The sequence below is a fragment of the Bos indicus genome, chromosome 21 (assembly GCF_029378745.1).
Source record: "Bos indicus isolate NIAB-ARS_2022 breed Sahiwal x Tharparkar chromosome 21, NIAB-ARS_B.indTharparkar_mat_pri_1.0, whole genome shotgun sequence".
In the NCBI taxonomy this organism is placed as follows: Eukaryota; Metazoa; Chordata; class Mammalia; order Artiodactyla; family Bovidae; genus Bos; species Bos indicus.
The window spans coordinates 43,261,704-43,276,716 of NC_091780.1; the positions used below are offsets into that span (position 1 = coordinate 43,261,704).

A 15,013-nucleotide genomic window follows, 5' to 3' on the forward strand; every position below is an offset into this window, starting at 1 on the left:
CAACAGAAAAAACCTGGTTTTAAGATCAGAGTTCAGGCTCTTATACACAATACTTGTAGCCTTTTCTAACAAATTAACATTTTCTTTAGGGAACAACATCTTGGAATAAATGCTGTTTTTCAGATTTCCCATTCCTCTCCCTTCTTTTGTGCAAAATGGCATCTGAGCAATATAAGGGGCTTATGTGATCTTGTGATTCTGGGGTACAGTGAGGCCCTCTGGCTTAATGTGGCCCCTGGATGCAGGCTGGTTAGGTTCCATGAAATGGGTCTTGCCCTGCCATTACATTATGAGGTTGTACCTGACAGAGGCCTGTGGCTGTGTTGTTACCTCTTGGCTTGGTTCAGGAGGTATTTCCTGCTGACTAAGCTTCATCTCAGTCTTCACTGGCCCAGCCAGCTCTCGGAGGTCTGGCTTCAGAGGCCCCCCTGGCTCTCCTTAGAGGTCATTGTGTCTCTGTTGCCATGGTAATGCCTCCGTCAAGTTCACCAGCTGAACTCCCAGAAACCTCATGGGAGGATGAGAGAACAGTCTCATGTGGGGAAAGAGAACAGAGTAGCAAAGGGAGTCCTGACCACAACTCTTTGCAACATCCCTACCTCAGGTTATTGTGAGGGCATTGTTTAAGGCAATCTCCCAGACTATGTAGCAGGAAAAGCATCCTGGTGCTTGTGGCTTTCCCTTTAGGTCTTAAGCCAAGAGAGAGGGGGACACACATCTGAGCACCTGCTCCTCTTGCCTTTATTTCATTCTTATTCTCCAAGTCCACTGAGATGGAAGCGGGGAGCCTTTCCCTTCCTTTATCTTTTGCTTTTAATATTCTCCTGGATATTCTCACCTATATGGGTATTAGGATTATACTCTCCTAATTTGGGGGATGGCACGTCACCTTTCCCCTGTCTTTGTGGTCAAAATGTGAGAGGGTACAAGGGGAGAGAAACAGTAAACATAACTCAGGAGATATTTCTAAGTGATTGTGCCTGCCGTGTGAGCAAATGCTTATTAGTCATTCCTTATCAATCACTCACAGAATGAATTTTATTTTATTTTTTTATTTTAAATTTATTTTTAATATAAATTTATTTATTTTAATTGGAGGTTAATTACTTTACAATATTGTGTTGGTTTTGCCATACATCAACATGAATTTGCCACGGGTATACAGAATGAATTTTTAAAAAGCCTAATGGTTTATTGGTTCCTGTTGCAGTGGTTTTTGCTTGTTAGTATTTAAATAGTACTTAAATAGTACTCTTAGTACTATTTAAGATTTCATGTATACTTGTAAGTAAGTCCTTACTACCCAAAAGCATGACCTAGGAGCATCAGGGTTGCCAGTTGCCAACACTTACTTCAAACAGTCTCAGACCCAACCCTAAAAGTACTGAGTCAGTATCTGCATTTCAACAGGATTCTCAGCTATGCCATATCCACAGTAAAGTTTGAAAGCACAGCTCTAGACCACCTTAGTCTTACTGAAGGTTTTGGTTACATCGATTATATCCATCATTGACATTCACTAAACATTTATTAATTCATTCTACGTGTTAGCCAATGATAAGCCTTGGCCTGGATGCTTATGGTTCTAATCAAAAAACTTTAAAATTATGGAAAAGTAATTAAAATAGACGATTCTAGGTCTAGACTCCATCACCAGATACACCTTAATTTTTTGACAGATCTATTAAGATTAAATTGTTTAAGTTATGAAAAGCAGATGTTCACTTTTTTGAAAAGCAGTCATTTCATGTGTAGAGACAGGGACAAGGCGGTAATAAGATGCCGATTGATAAGTTCAGATTCATACCTGAGGCTGCTGCTTCATTAGTACTGATAGGGTTTTGCTCAGAGTTTGACAAGACTAGAAGATTTCTTTCAGAGGGATGATTTTGGGGAGAAGGACAAAGTCATAGTTTTTTTTTTTTTTTTTTTTCATTCTGCACTTTCATTTTCTGATCACAGTGTTTTAGAAGAATCTGAGCTTTACTTATTCACCAGGCTTTCAATAGAGAATCACATTAATCCTTTTAAGCTCCTTATTCTAATGATTTATTTTGTTGAAAACCATAGTGATCCTCCTTTGAATTTTAATGATTGCTGGCTATTCAGAGATTCATTGTTTTGACTTCCTGTCCTTACCTTTGTTTCCTACATGTCTGTGGGGAACACCTGTCTAATACTGGATCTGCCCCTGGTTCTCACTGGCTTACCAGAGTCACTCAAGCCTATCTCTGAGTGTTAAACTGAAATGCTGGCCACTCATCCATGACAATAAATGTAGGATATACATTTGCAGAGATAGGCAGATAGACAGCAGAGGGACAGATAAATGATTGAGTCATTTCCCAGTGAAAATAATATTTTGGATATGGTAGTATATAGTGATCATATACAGAAATTAGCTGAATTAGTATTCTTAGTCATGAATATATTAGGATGCATGCAGTATCCATGGAAAATCTAGTCAAAGAGAAAGAGGTTTGAATGTTGAGAGTGCTATTTGTACCGCAGATTCTGGACTGGGTAACCTTCCCAAGGCACTGACCCTCCATGTCTCAGTCTGTTAAATATGGCATGCTCTTTTTCAAGGACATTGTTCATTTTGTTCAAATCATTTTGTTCAAGTGTTGCAAATCCTCAGAAAGGGTGAGTGAATGGAAATAGCCATAATATGTCTCAGGTACAAGCATCAGAATTACATGTTATGTTTTCAGAATCTAAGAAAATGGCTATGTCACAAGCTTGAGTTCCTATCTGGCCCACTGTGTAACCACACCGAGAATTTTTCCTTCTCTTTTTACAGGTATCACCCAGGAACATCATAGGTTTTCAAGAATATATTATTCTAATATGAGATTTTTAACAACTACACTGTATTTATGCATAATACATTTTGTGCCTTATCTTCAGGCTTCTGGACTTTGATTCAGAATATCAGGAGCTCTGGGATTGGCTGATTGACATGGAGTCCCTCGTGATGGACAGCCACGACCTGATGATGTCAGAGGAGCAGCAGCAGCATCTTTACAAGGTTAGAGCTACCCTTCTTGCCTTTACCTTGCTGGGGAAGATCTGATTAGCCTGACAAGTCTTTCTCTCTCTCAGGATATCTTTTGCGTTCATTGTATGTATCGTGGTGTCTATTAGAATTCCCTTCCCTGTCCCCAAACTCATTTCCATCCCCTGTGTGCTGACAGACTGCACCGACATCATAATTGCAAGGAAGTTCCCTTTATCACATTCTATTTGGTGTAATTCTATAGAAGGACAAAGATTTATCTTCAAGATGAATAACAATAAATGAAACTGCATTAATAAATAGACTGAAACAAAATGAAGGATAAATGGACTGGTAACATTTAACAAAATGTATTGTGATTGGAGCACTCAGGTGGATTCTGTCCACCCCTCAGATATTTCCAGAGATTAAAAAAAAAAAATGCCTTCCGATCGGCTTGCTGCTTCCAGGGTACAGGGCTTGTCCAATTTAATGTTTATTAGTGTTACATAGCACAGACGTTGTCATATTAAGTCAATGCATTGTGTGTGATTTAAGAAAACTGGCTTGGAACTCACACATTGATTGCAGGCAATCCATCTAATAACTATTTATATTGTTTTCCATGTCTGTTAATTCACCCTTAGCCTACTGTGTTTCACCGATTCTACTTAGATTGTCCTAGAAGTTTTTGCAAAACAGTCATGTGATTTGACTTGAAAAAATGGTTGCAATATTCACAGTGTCTGAAAAAGCAGTTGGGGAGGGTAGAGGGACTTTTCACTGAAATATCAGACTGCAGTAAATCTTCCTCATTTAGGCAATTTTTATTGGAGTAATTCTGACAGTTGTCATCCTTGAATTGCTTTGAGCATATGGCATATTTCAAAGAGCAGATTGTGAATCATAAAAAATAAAATTAATAACTAACCACAGAATCAGCAACAGTATAATGACAAGAAACAACTACCCTCTAGCTTTTTAAAATTTCTTATAGAATAAGAAGTACGTTCAAGGTCAAATAGAAGTTGTCTTCTTTCTTCTCCAATTTTTTATCATTTTAAGTTACCTTTCTATAATATATTATTTTAACTTTTACTTCCTCTAAAGAGACATATGTATTTTCAAGGGTGTGGTAGACTTTAATTTGTGTCCCCTGGGAATCATCTTAGTTAACGGAAGATATAAGCTCCCTGGGGACTCAGCAAATGGTGATATTTTACTTCCTAAAGAATTCTGCCCAACATTAATCAAGTTTGTTGACTGCTAGCTGTTTCCTGTATGGATAGCTGTCCACATTAGCCACAAAGCTACCATCCATTGTCTGGCAGCACATATTGTTAGAATAACAATTTCAACCTAATGTAACCAAAGTGAGATGATTTTGTATTTCATGCCGAGATCAAGACTTATGTATGAAAGATGCCTGTAAATCTATATTAATTGTTTGTTAATATTTGCTTTATCCCAAAGACTTAAGCATTAAAAGTCTAGGTAAAAAAGAAAAAAATAATAATATGAAAGTTATCTAATCATAAGCCATTATCTCAGAGTTTACTGCATCCATGATGCTAAAGTTCTTTTTCTTGATGCATTTTGTATTTTGCACATAAACCACTATTTTTTTTAGAAACAGTGCTCTTCTTTGTCAAAATCGCATTCATATAATTTACATCACAATTAATAGGAAATCACTGAACAAAAAGTGCAGTCTTCTTTTGCTTGTGGTTTCCTTGTTAAGTGCTCTGCCTGCGAATTTCCATTCTGGCATATTGAAGGCCATTATTCCTCCCACTCAGTACTTCTGGAGTATAGTGCTTTTCCAAACATTTTTGTACTGGGGTTCTTCATTTGTGACTTGTGTCAGTATATCTAAGCTCACTAGATTCACACTAATTTTGCATTTGGCTTATAAACAAATTATAGATTAGGTTAGAAACCAAAGGCAATGTTACAGGTTTATGGAGTGTCTCTCTTTATATAAGCTCCCAAATTATTCCAGAAGTTTAGAAATCTCCAAAACAGTCTTGAGGGTATTGATGAAGGACTCATTTAGAACTTGGGGTGGCTGCTGAGTTAGAAAAACTGATGGCAGAAAATTAATTTCAGGCCTTTGCCAAGAATCCCCAGGGATTCTCAGGTTAGGTCAACATTTCCAGTGTCCCATTTCTCTTTCTAATCTGCTTTTCTAGGAATCAATTCAACTGATGCCTTGGGAAAGTGAGATTTGAAGCCAGTGGATCACAGAGACCCCTAAAGGACTAAAGCTTTTCAGTTGGTCCCCAGACCTTTCTAGGCTTTCGATACCATTTGAATCTACCTTATTCATCTTTAATCTTAAAATTTGTTGGCCCTAAAAATTACCAACGTGTCATCAGCCTTTTTCACCAGGGGCACCATCAGCACCTGGGACAAAAAAATTCATTTGTAGGTCTGTTCCTTCCACTACGGGGTATTTGTGATTCGTGTTCCTCCAGTCATCGCGACAACTCAACAGGACGCCCAGCTCTTTTCACAGAATTTTCATCTATCTCAGCTTGTCTGTGTCATGTTCGTTTGATAAAATGCTTGTGTAACAATGAGAAAAACGCTTTCCACTGGTATTCTTTATGTTATTTAGCAAAGCATCTTACATAGTTGATACTGAACTAATCATTGTTGAGTTATAACAATGAAGGATGACATTGAAGTTCACTATCCCTGCCATTAATGAAAAGAATGAGAGTGAACAGCTTTTAAGAGAGACTTCAACTGAGTTATGGTAAATTCCCAGGAACTGTAGATCAGGACAGTTATTCCTGTTATCATAGAATTTGAAACTTTTGTCCTCCTCTCACTGGTGAGGAGTAGGGCTCTCTCTATTTCATCATTCAGCTGATTTCCTGGCATGGAGAGGCATGCCCACACCCCAGTTCTGCATTGCTCAGTCCCTAGGTTGATCCCTGAAGTTCACCTTTGAAACTTTTACATTAGAGGAATATAGTAAGATGGTAGTCAGAGAGTAAGAAGTTGTTTTTGTTTTTTTTTTATTAGCATTTTCAACATTTGGTACTACCTTCCTGACTTTATTTTATATTCTTGTCTCTGCTAAAAAATCATGTGATTCCTAGATATGGAACTTCAGATAAAGACCAGACAATTCATTCAGCAGACTTCCTGAGTGGAGCACGTGTTGTAATATCTTGGTTACCCCAAAACACCAGAATGCTCAAGGAACTTTGAAGGGGAAAGAATTAGTTTTGAAAGGCAGAGAATACACTGATGCAACCTCACATAATTTAGATCCTTAATATTACAATGGGCTATAAAGTGGATTATCTGTTTAAAAAATTTCTTGTTATTTTCATATTGTTAGAAATTTAAAATCATTTTCTTTCTGATTAGTTTTAAATTGCTGGGCCCTAAGAATGACCTGATTCTTATTAAAATGCAACCACTCCCTTAAATATATTTTCTTCTTTGTTTGGAGATAGTGAGACATGCTGCCAATGTCTGTCCTTTCCCCTTCTTGGTCTGGCTCAGCATCAGCATGGGGATCTTCTGAAGCTGTTTTCTAATAAACATCGGCAGTATCATCAGCTTAGAAAACACAAAGGTAGTCTTTTCTCGTTTCTTTCTTCCTCAATCTGAGAATCACCTCCAAGGAGAATTTACTCCCACTCTCTCACTTTCTTTCTCTTCATGCCTCCTACTTTCCTAAGTAGGACAATTTAATTTGTCAAAAGTAACACCGTGATTTTGAAAGTTCAGCTCCTATTTGGACTAGCATTACGAAGCCAGAATTCATAATCACAGGGAGCTGTCACTCTGCTGGTCTGAATGTGCATTAACTATTAATGGAGAAATATTTAAAACCCACTTGCCAAGGAAAAGCTTTATTTTTCATTCCTACAGATCAAAGGTGGCATTATTCTTGGGCTCAGAGAAGCTCAGGACAGCTCCTCCCCCATCCTGTACATTTTATAAACTGAGTGGCCTGGAAGCATCTCCATGATGGGAGAGTTGGAGCCAGCTGTGCCTGTTGCTGCTGTCCGCAGCAGAGGCAGCCAGTCCTGGAGGGCCATGAGGCTGTGCCCTGCCAGGGGCTTCATTCTAGGGCCCAGAGCACTGCCGTCTCTGCCGCCTGCAGAGCACAGGTGACGGAGCCCCTAATCATGCTGGATATTTCAGAGATGAAGGGTTAATTCCAAGAGCCAAATTCAGGAGTTATGGGCTGGTGTTTATAGTTATTGTTGAACAAGAGCTGCTTTCAGATAATATGAAAGTGTTAGTCGCTCAGTCATGTCCAACTCTCTGTGACCCCATGGACTGTAGCCCACCAGGCCCCTCTGTTCATAGAATTCTCCCAGCAAGAATACTGGAGTGGGTTGTCATGCCCTTCTCCAGGGGATTTTCCTGACTCAGGATTTGAACTTGGGTCTCCCACACTGCAGGCAGATTCTTTACCATCTAAGCCACCAGGGAAGCCCTCAGATAGTATGAAGGTCACTAAAATACCACATTTAGAGATTTGTGCCTTGAGTGAATGCCTTAGCTATTCCACATCAATAAAAGATTAGATTATATTACTTCTAAGAGGTTAAAAATAACTCTTCTAGCTTAAAAATAATATAATATTGACAATTCAACCAAGATGTATATGCTTTCAGGGAATTTACACTGAAGGTGTTGTACTTAATTTAGGCGGTTAGTTATTCGTGTTTTCTGCTTTTGTGGGAAAAATCTGAGTGTCCTATATCTTTCTCCATTGGTGTAAGTATTATAAAAAATATGTCCTCTGTGAAAAAGGAAAATTCATTCATTCTATATAATACAGTGCTCACTAAACATAGTAATTTTTATTTTGTTAATGGTTTGAGGTTGTTTATAAGACTTCGCGGGCTTCCCACGTGGTTCAGTGGTGAAGAATCCACCTGCAGTGTAGGAGCCGCAGGAGACGTGGTTTCAGTCCCGTTCAGGAAGATTCCCCTGAAGGAGGGCGTGGCAATCCACTCCAGTATTCCTGCCCAGAGAGCCCACTGAAAGAGGAACCTGATGGGCTACAGTCCATAGGATTGCAAAGAGTCAGACACGACTGAAGTGACTTAGCATAGCCTAAGACTTCACAGGGAAATAATAAAAATATGTTTAATATATAAGTACAAATCAGAACTGGGAAAATATATGTAGGCTGGATTCTGTTTCTGTAAGAAGACTTAATATGTAGTCACATAGACTATAAAGTCCTACACAACTACTAAAGATCCTACAAGTTTTTCTGGGTTTCCTGGTAGTGAAAGCAAAGAGGGAAATATGCTCAGATGATAAACTTACATTTTCCATGGAAAAAAAAACATTATATTTCCTTGGAGAAATTAAGTTTATTTTGATACTTAGAAATGAAAATATCCTGTTAGGATTTTTTTTTAATATAAGGGATTAAAATGGTACAATAGAGAAATAGCTAACCACAATTATTTCTTACAGGTAGACATAATACTTCTCACAAGTGAGTTAGTTATGTTTACTCTGACTCTGTTGCCAGGTAATGCTTAGCTGAGCACAGCTCTCATCCATAAGTGGCTTTCTTCAATGATAGTTTGGCCAGATGGAATTAATGAAAGGACATCAATATTATATATGGGAAAAGAAGAGGTTATTTGTAAAATGAGAAAGAAATGTAAACATTGAAGAGATAGAAAAACAGTTTAAATCAGTTAATACAAAGTTAACCAAAGGAAAAAAGGAACAGAGGAGTAAATTACAATCATGGGTAGACAAATGAATAGGTAAGAAAATGCTAAAAAATCAAATACAAACAGGCTTTTAAAACCAAAACACTGAAAAAAGAATTGTTTCAGGGGGAGAAAAAAAGCCAAACAAGAGAAAGGGGTAAATTTTAAAAGGAGAAAATGTTACTTTAGAGAATTTAGATGTGTATTATAAGACAACCAATGTGACTTTTAAAATAAACATGTATATGGAATGGGATAAGAAATTCTAGGGAATAAGAAATACAGTGTAAAAGAAGAAAAATGGGACATAGTTGACTTATTTTGTTTTTACAACTATTGATGCCAAAATGATGTTGTCATAGTTATGAACTGATCATAGAAAACAAATTAATCATGCTTGCCCTGTATTTTGTAAATTCAGCTCTCTACAATAGTTTTCTTTCATTTTGTTCTGGATTATATTGATTTGTATAATTTTAAATGTGGCTTGAGACGTTTATGCCTGAACTTGAGCTCTTAAAAATGTAATGGTAGGCTGGTTCACGGTCCAGGTCACAGTAACTAGGCTTAAAATAGAAGAAAGTCCATTAACTTTTTTTTTTAACTTACATGTTGGTGTACAGAATAGAAGTACACGTCAAAAAATTAAATTCTGTTAATTAGGCTTTATATTGGAATTTCAATATCCAAATTTTCTACCTTGATTGTTCAAAGGAAGCAAATTACTAGTTAGTGAAGCAGTCAAGGTAAAAATGTATCAGGTATATCAGGCACAAGAACCTAATGATGATTTTTTACCTCTTTCCCAGTAGATTAATTGTAGAGCTTAATTGTATGTTAGATTAAAACTCCATTAAGATAAGAAGAATATGCTTAAAATCATTATAATATTGCAAAAAACATTATCTAATCATTTTTAAAGCAATCAGAATGGAAAAACCTAGGCTGTCTCCACTGCTGTCTAGAAGTGAATTTGTTGTTCCATTTTTTTAAAGTTCAAAAAGTCCTTAGATTTGCTGTCATATTAATTTGGGCTTTGATGAATCAGTGTTTGCTTTGAATACTTGAATGAATATATATATATGTGTGTATGTATATATATATATTTTCTTTTCTTTTTTGAGAGAGGGCAAAACTTATCCTGAAACTGTTAGAATAAAAAGTAGATGGATGTGGTTTCTGAACAATATATAAAACTCGATTTATGCTAGAGCTTATCATACCTATTTGCATTGCTTTTTTAAAAGGGGGGAAAAAAAGAAGGATGTTAAGAGAATAGTATGCCAAGAAATAGCTGGCTCTGTGTGCAGAGGGGCAAGGAAGGGAAGCCCCGCCAGCAGGTTTTGTCTCTGGCGGGTGAGCTACTGTCCGGAAGGTGCGTTGGCTCTCTGGGCAGCCTCAGCTGTATTGTACTGCTCCCTCTCTCCCTGGCCTGGCCTGCTCTGGCCTAGAGTGGATCAAACAAGCCGTGGGGAAAGTTCCCCTCATTTGCATCACTTCTAGACAGCCCTGTCGTACTCTTTGCTGACAGGAAATCACTGTCTTTGTCACCTTTTCTCAGGGCCCTCCTTTTGGCAGAGATGGGCCATGTGACCACGCTTAATCACAACAACAGGGCTGGCTCAGGACTCAATGACATGTTTTCCTCAGCACTTCAATAAATGGGGTAGAGGAGTCAGTAGGAAATGACTACATTAATTTCAGAGTGAAAAGATAATTAACACTTGAAGGACTCATGCTACAACCTATGAATTATTATTCAAATTGAAGTTAATTTATCAAAAACTTGTGAAAACTATCTTTCTTAATGTAACTGTTTTTTAAAAATATACCTTGAATAGTAAGATTTGGGCATGTTGGAGGGAGAGTGGGAAGAAGGAGGGGAGAGGGGGCTTTGGGTGGAGGGTGTAGAGTGTAGGGGGAGGAAGAGAGAGGGCAATCATAGCCAGCATTAGCTATGTTTGAAAAAGCAACTTAAATGGGCTAAAACTTCAACATTTGGGACTGAAGGCTGGAGCATGTAAAACGCTTACTTAGATGATATGAATAGGACACTGGCAAACAAAAGCAGCAGTGTGCTCCTAGAAAACTGTGCTTAAAGGAGTTTCCTTGGCAACAGAAATGCAGTTCCAAAAGTAGACAGAACTTTCCTCAGAAAACATACTATTAATAACAACCTTCCGGAACAACTTGGAACAATTTGACGACTTGGCAATAATAATGCCAAGTGTTCTGCAAATTAATCTAACACATAACAGTTATGTTTCCCTTGCCCGTAATTTTGCTGGCCCTTACCTAGAACTCACTGCTTCTCAGTGGCACAATGTGAAAATTATTTTTAAATGTTGTCATGGAAAAAGAAAACAAAAAGAAATGCTAGTGACCAGCAGTGGGCTAGTGATTGTGTTCGGCTTTTTGGAAACTACCAGAGAACTTGGTTTAATGGATGAGTTTATTCCAATTAAAACTATTACTTTTAATATCCAACAAAATACTTGGATAAACAAATCTTGGTAAAGGGTTAACAGCCTGAGACTTGCTGTGATGTGAAGCACATCTTGAGGCCATTGGTTATATAAATGTAACACTTTACCCAGTACTGCTGGGTGTTATTTTTAAAAGCATCATCATTTCTTGTCAGCCCAGGGAATAAACTAATCTTGGATCTACTTGGCCAATGGGAATCATTTGAATTCTCCTGAAGGCTATACATTGCCAGCCAAGAAAGGAAGAATGTTCCCCTACTCTAACCTTTCCTGAATCCTTGGCTCTAAAGGTTAAAAGTAATCAATATCTCATTGTGCTTCTTGGTTTCAGGGTAATAAGTAATAACCATCATGTTAAAATACAAATGATTACAGATAGCACTTAAATGAGTTGACCTGTTTGGGAGCTTTTTATTAATTGCAATCAGGATAATCATTAAAGTTTGCTAATAAAATTTTGGATTAAATTGCAAAAATTTCACCCTTTAACTTTTGAAAAATGACTTTTACTTAATTAGACATGAATCCCCACCTCTGTTAAGCTGCAAGATTTGGCTTTAACTCTACATGTTTGTAGATTTCTTCCTAGTTTTATAGAAATGAATAAGAGGGACGTTTACATTCCTTATAAGAAAAGGTGTTTGGTTTACTGTTGTCTTTGGCTCCTGAACTGCTCAATACTATATAAATATATGTTTCAAGTCAGTGAGTTAAGGGAAATGTCCCTCACCTACTTTTTAGTATTTCCTATTTTTAAATTGCCTATCTTTAGTGGTTCTATTCATATTTAGGCTAATCTGGTTTGACGCTAGGAAAAAAGTTGTATGTTGTGTGATTAAACTTTACAGACAACCGTGGTAAGAACTGGGGGTTATTTATTTTGCCCCTCCCAAACTGCCAAAATTAAAAGATAAAAACCAAATATTGTTTTTAATATTTTATGACATTGACATCTTTTTTTGGCATTCGCAAAAGGGTCTTAATATAAAAAGGATAAATGTTAGGTTAATGTTCCATATAATTACATGAAGAAGCTGTTGGTTATGGTAACCATAACTATAAGGAAGTATATGATATGTATGCTATTAAAGCCAAATATTTTATCTTTATTATCATTCTGAGTTTTACAGTTTGCTAGGATTTCATGCATATATTCCTAAAGCTGGGAGATGAGGCTTCTTGTTGCTGTTGTTTAGTTGCTAAGTCATGTCTGACTTTTTACTACCCCATGGACTGTATTCTGCCAGGCTCCTCTGTTCATAGAATCTCCCAGGGGAGAATACTGGATGGGTAGCCATTCTCTTCTCCAGGGGATCTTCCTAACCCAGGGATCAAACCTGCATCTCTTGCATGCAGATAGATTCTTTACCACTGAGCCATGCTGGAAGGGTAGCTAAATAATGTTTTGGTTATTTCAAAAGAAGTCCTGGTAGCTGTCACAGTAGACTGGCGATTGCCAGCTGGGGATGGAGCAGGGGCAGGCAAAGTTCAGCCACAGTGCTTTCACTAATAAACTTGTTAACTTCTCCCCCCCCCCTTTTTTTTTTTATAAATCTCCTTCCTTCTTGTCCTTGTTTTACTACCATGTCTAACTTTAGAAAGAAGGAGATGTGTGGTTGTCCAAGGGACATAATTTTTAGACTATTAGGTATTCCCCATCCCAACTATCTTATCTCCATTACTAAATATCCACACTGCCTTAAATCCCATCCTTGAGATTCATGTCTTTATGGTAAAGTCTTCCCAGGTGACGCTAGTGGTAAGGAACCTGCTTGCCAGTGCAGGAGATGGAAGAGACACAGGTTTGATCCCTGGGTGGGGAAGATCCCCTGGAGAAAGGAACGGCAACCCACTCCAGTGTTCTAAAAGGGCTTCCCAGGTGGCTCAGGTAATAAAGAATCTGCCTTTAATGTAGGAGACCTGGGTTCAACCCCTGGGTCAGGAAGATCATCTGAAGAAGGGCATGGCAACCCACTCCAGTATTCTTGCTTGAATCCCATGGACAGAAGAGCTGGGTGGGCTACAGTCCATGGGGTTGCAAAAAGTTATGACTGAGTGAAGACTTGACTCATAAAGACATGACTGAGTGACTAACACTTTTACTTTCATAATTTTTAGAGTATTAGGTATTCCCAATCCAAACTATCTTATCTCCATTACTAAATATCCGCACTGCCTTAAAGCCTATCGTTAAGACTCATTTCTTTATAATAAAAAAGAATGTACTCTAATGGCAACCCTCTCCAGTGTTCTTGCCTGGAGAATCCCAGGGTGGGGGAGCCTGGTGGGCTGCCATCTATGGGGTCGCACAGAGTCGGACACGACTGAAGCAACTTAGCAGCAGCAGCAGCAGTGTATGGGCAGGGGGAGAATACTATTGAATTCGATGCTAATTTTGTCATCTAGTTTAAATGGAAAGACACTGAGAAGGGAAAATAGAGTGGAGAGTGGGTAGAGAGAAGAAATCTGGGAAAGGACCCAAGGACAGATGCTATCTACTTCACCATTTGATAAGAAGGGAAGTGTGTGTTTGTGTGTGTGTGTGAGAGAGATAGGAGGTAGGAGTAGGATAGTGGGACAAAAAAAAAAAAAACAAAAACGAACATTGGTCGAATGTTACTATTAGACTGTGTCAGTGCCCTATGCACATTATTGTATTTAATTCTTGCCATATGCACATTATTGTATTTAATACTAATGATGATCTTGAATTATTGTCCCCACTTCATGTACTCTGAGCTTGAAATACAGAGAGGTTAACTGGTTAGTCTAAAAGATAACAGAACTAGTTTCTTAGGATAGGCTAGGGTTTGCTGAGATAACAAACAGCCCCAAAATCTCAAAGGTTTAAACCTGCAAAGATTAATTTCTCATTATGTATTATTATGTGTCCATCACAAGTGAGTTATGGGCTATTCTTGATATTGTTACTAACTCCAGGACTCAGACTGATGGACTAGTCAGCCTCTTAAATATTCCCTCAATGTGGCAAAGAGGAAAGAGACTTCTGGAGGGTCTCATTCTGGGTATCAATCTTCTCCTTGAAAGAATCACATGTCACTTCCTCTTAAAATCATTGGCTTGAACTAATTGCATGGCTCCACCTTATTCCAAACTGGATGGGGAAAATTCACCCCTCTTTCCTGTGGTCATGTATGGATGTGAGAGTTAGACTGTGAAGAAAGCTGAGTGCCGAAGAATTGATGCTTTTGAACTGTGGTGTTGGAGAAGACTCTTGAGAGTCCCTTGGACTGCAAGGAGATCCAACCAGTCCATTCTGAAGGAGATCAGCCCTGGGATTTCTTTGGAAAGAATGGTGCTAAAGCTGAAACTCCAGTACTTTGGCCACCTCATGCGAAGAGTTGACTCATTGGAAAAGACTCTGATGCTGGGAGGGATTGGGGGCAGGAGGAGAAGGGGACGACAGAGGATGAGATGGCTGGATGGCATCACTGACTCGATGGACGTGAGTCTGAGTGAACTCCGGGAGTTGGTGATGGACAGGGAGGCCTGGCATGCTGCTATTCATGGGGTCACAAAGAGTCGGACACGACTGAGAGACTAAACTGAACTGAACTGATATGCTGGAAGGAAGAAAACTAGAAATATTTGTTGAACTGAACCAGTAACTACCACAAGAAGTAAGTAAATAAGTCAGGGTTTGATCCCAATTTGGGTAGTTCTAATGCCCATCGTCTTTCTTTCATATACTGCTTGCCTGCCCACTGTTGCCCTATATCCTCTTCTCTACAACAGGTAAAATTCTTGCAAGAACATTATTTCCTCCCTCTCTATAAGCTTTTTGTGCTAAGATA

The 15,013-nt window shown here is 38.3% G+C and overlaps 1 protein-coding gene across 4 annotated transcripts in view; it reads left to right on the forward strand.

Annotated features, from left to right (window-relative positions):
* AKAP6 (A-kinase anchoring protein 6) overlaps window positions 1-15,013 on the forward strand; it is a 501,454-nt gene that overhangs the window by 376,251 nt on the left and 110,190 nt on the right. For all 4 annotated transcript variants that reach the window (XM_070775437.1, XM_019983407.2, XM_070775438.1 and 1 more), the window contains exon 9: window positions 2,911-3,031. In XM_070775437.1, the coding sequence (XP_070631538.1) occupies window positions 2,911-3,031 (121 nt within the window). The remainder of the gene's footprint in view (window positions 1-2,910; window positions 3,032-15,013) is intronic.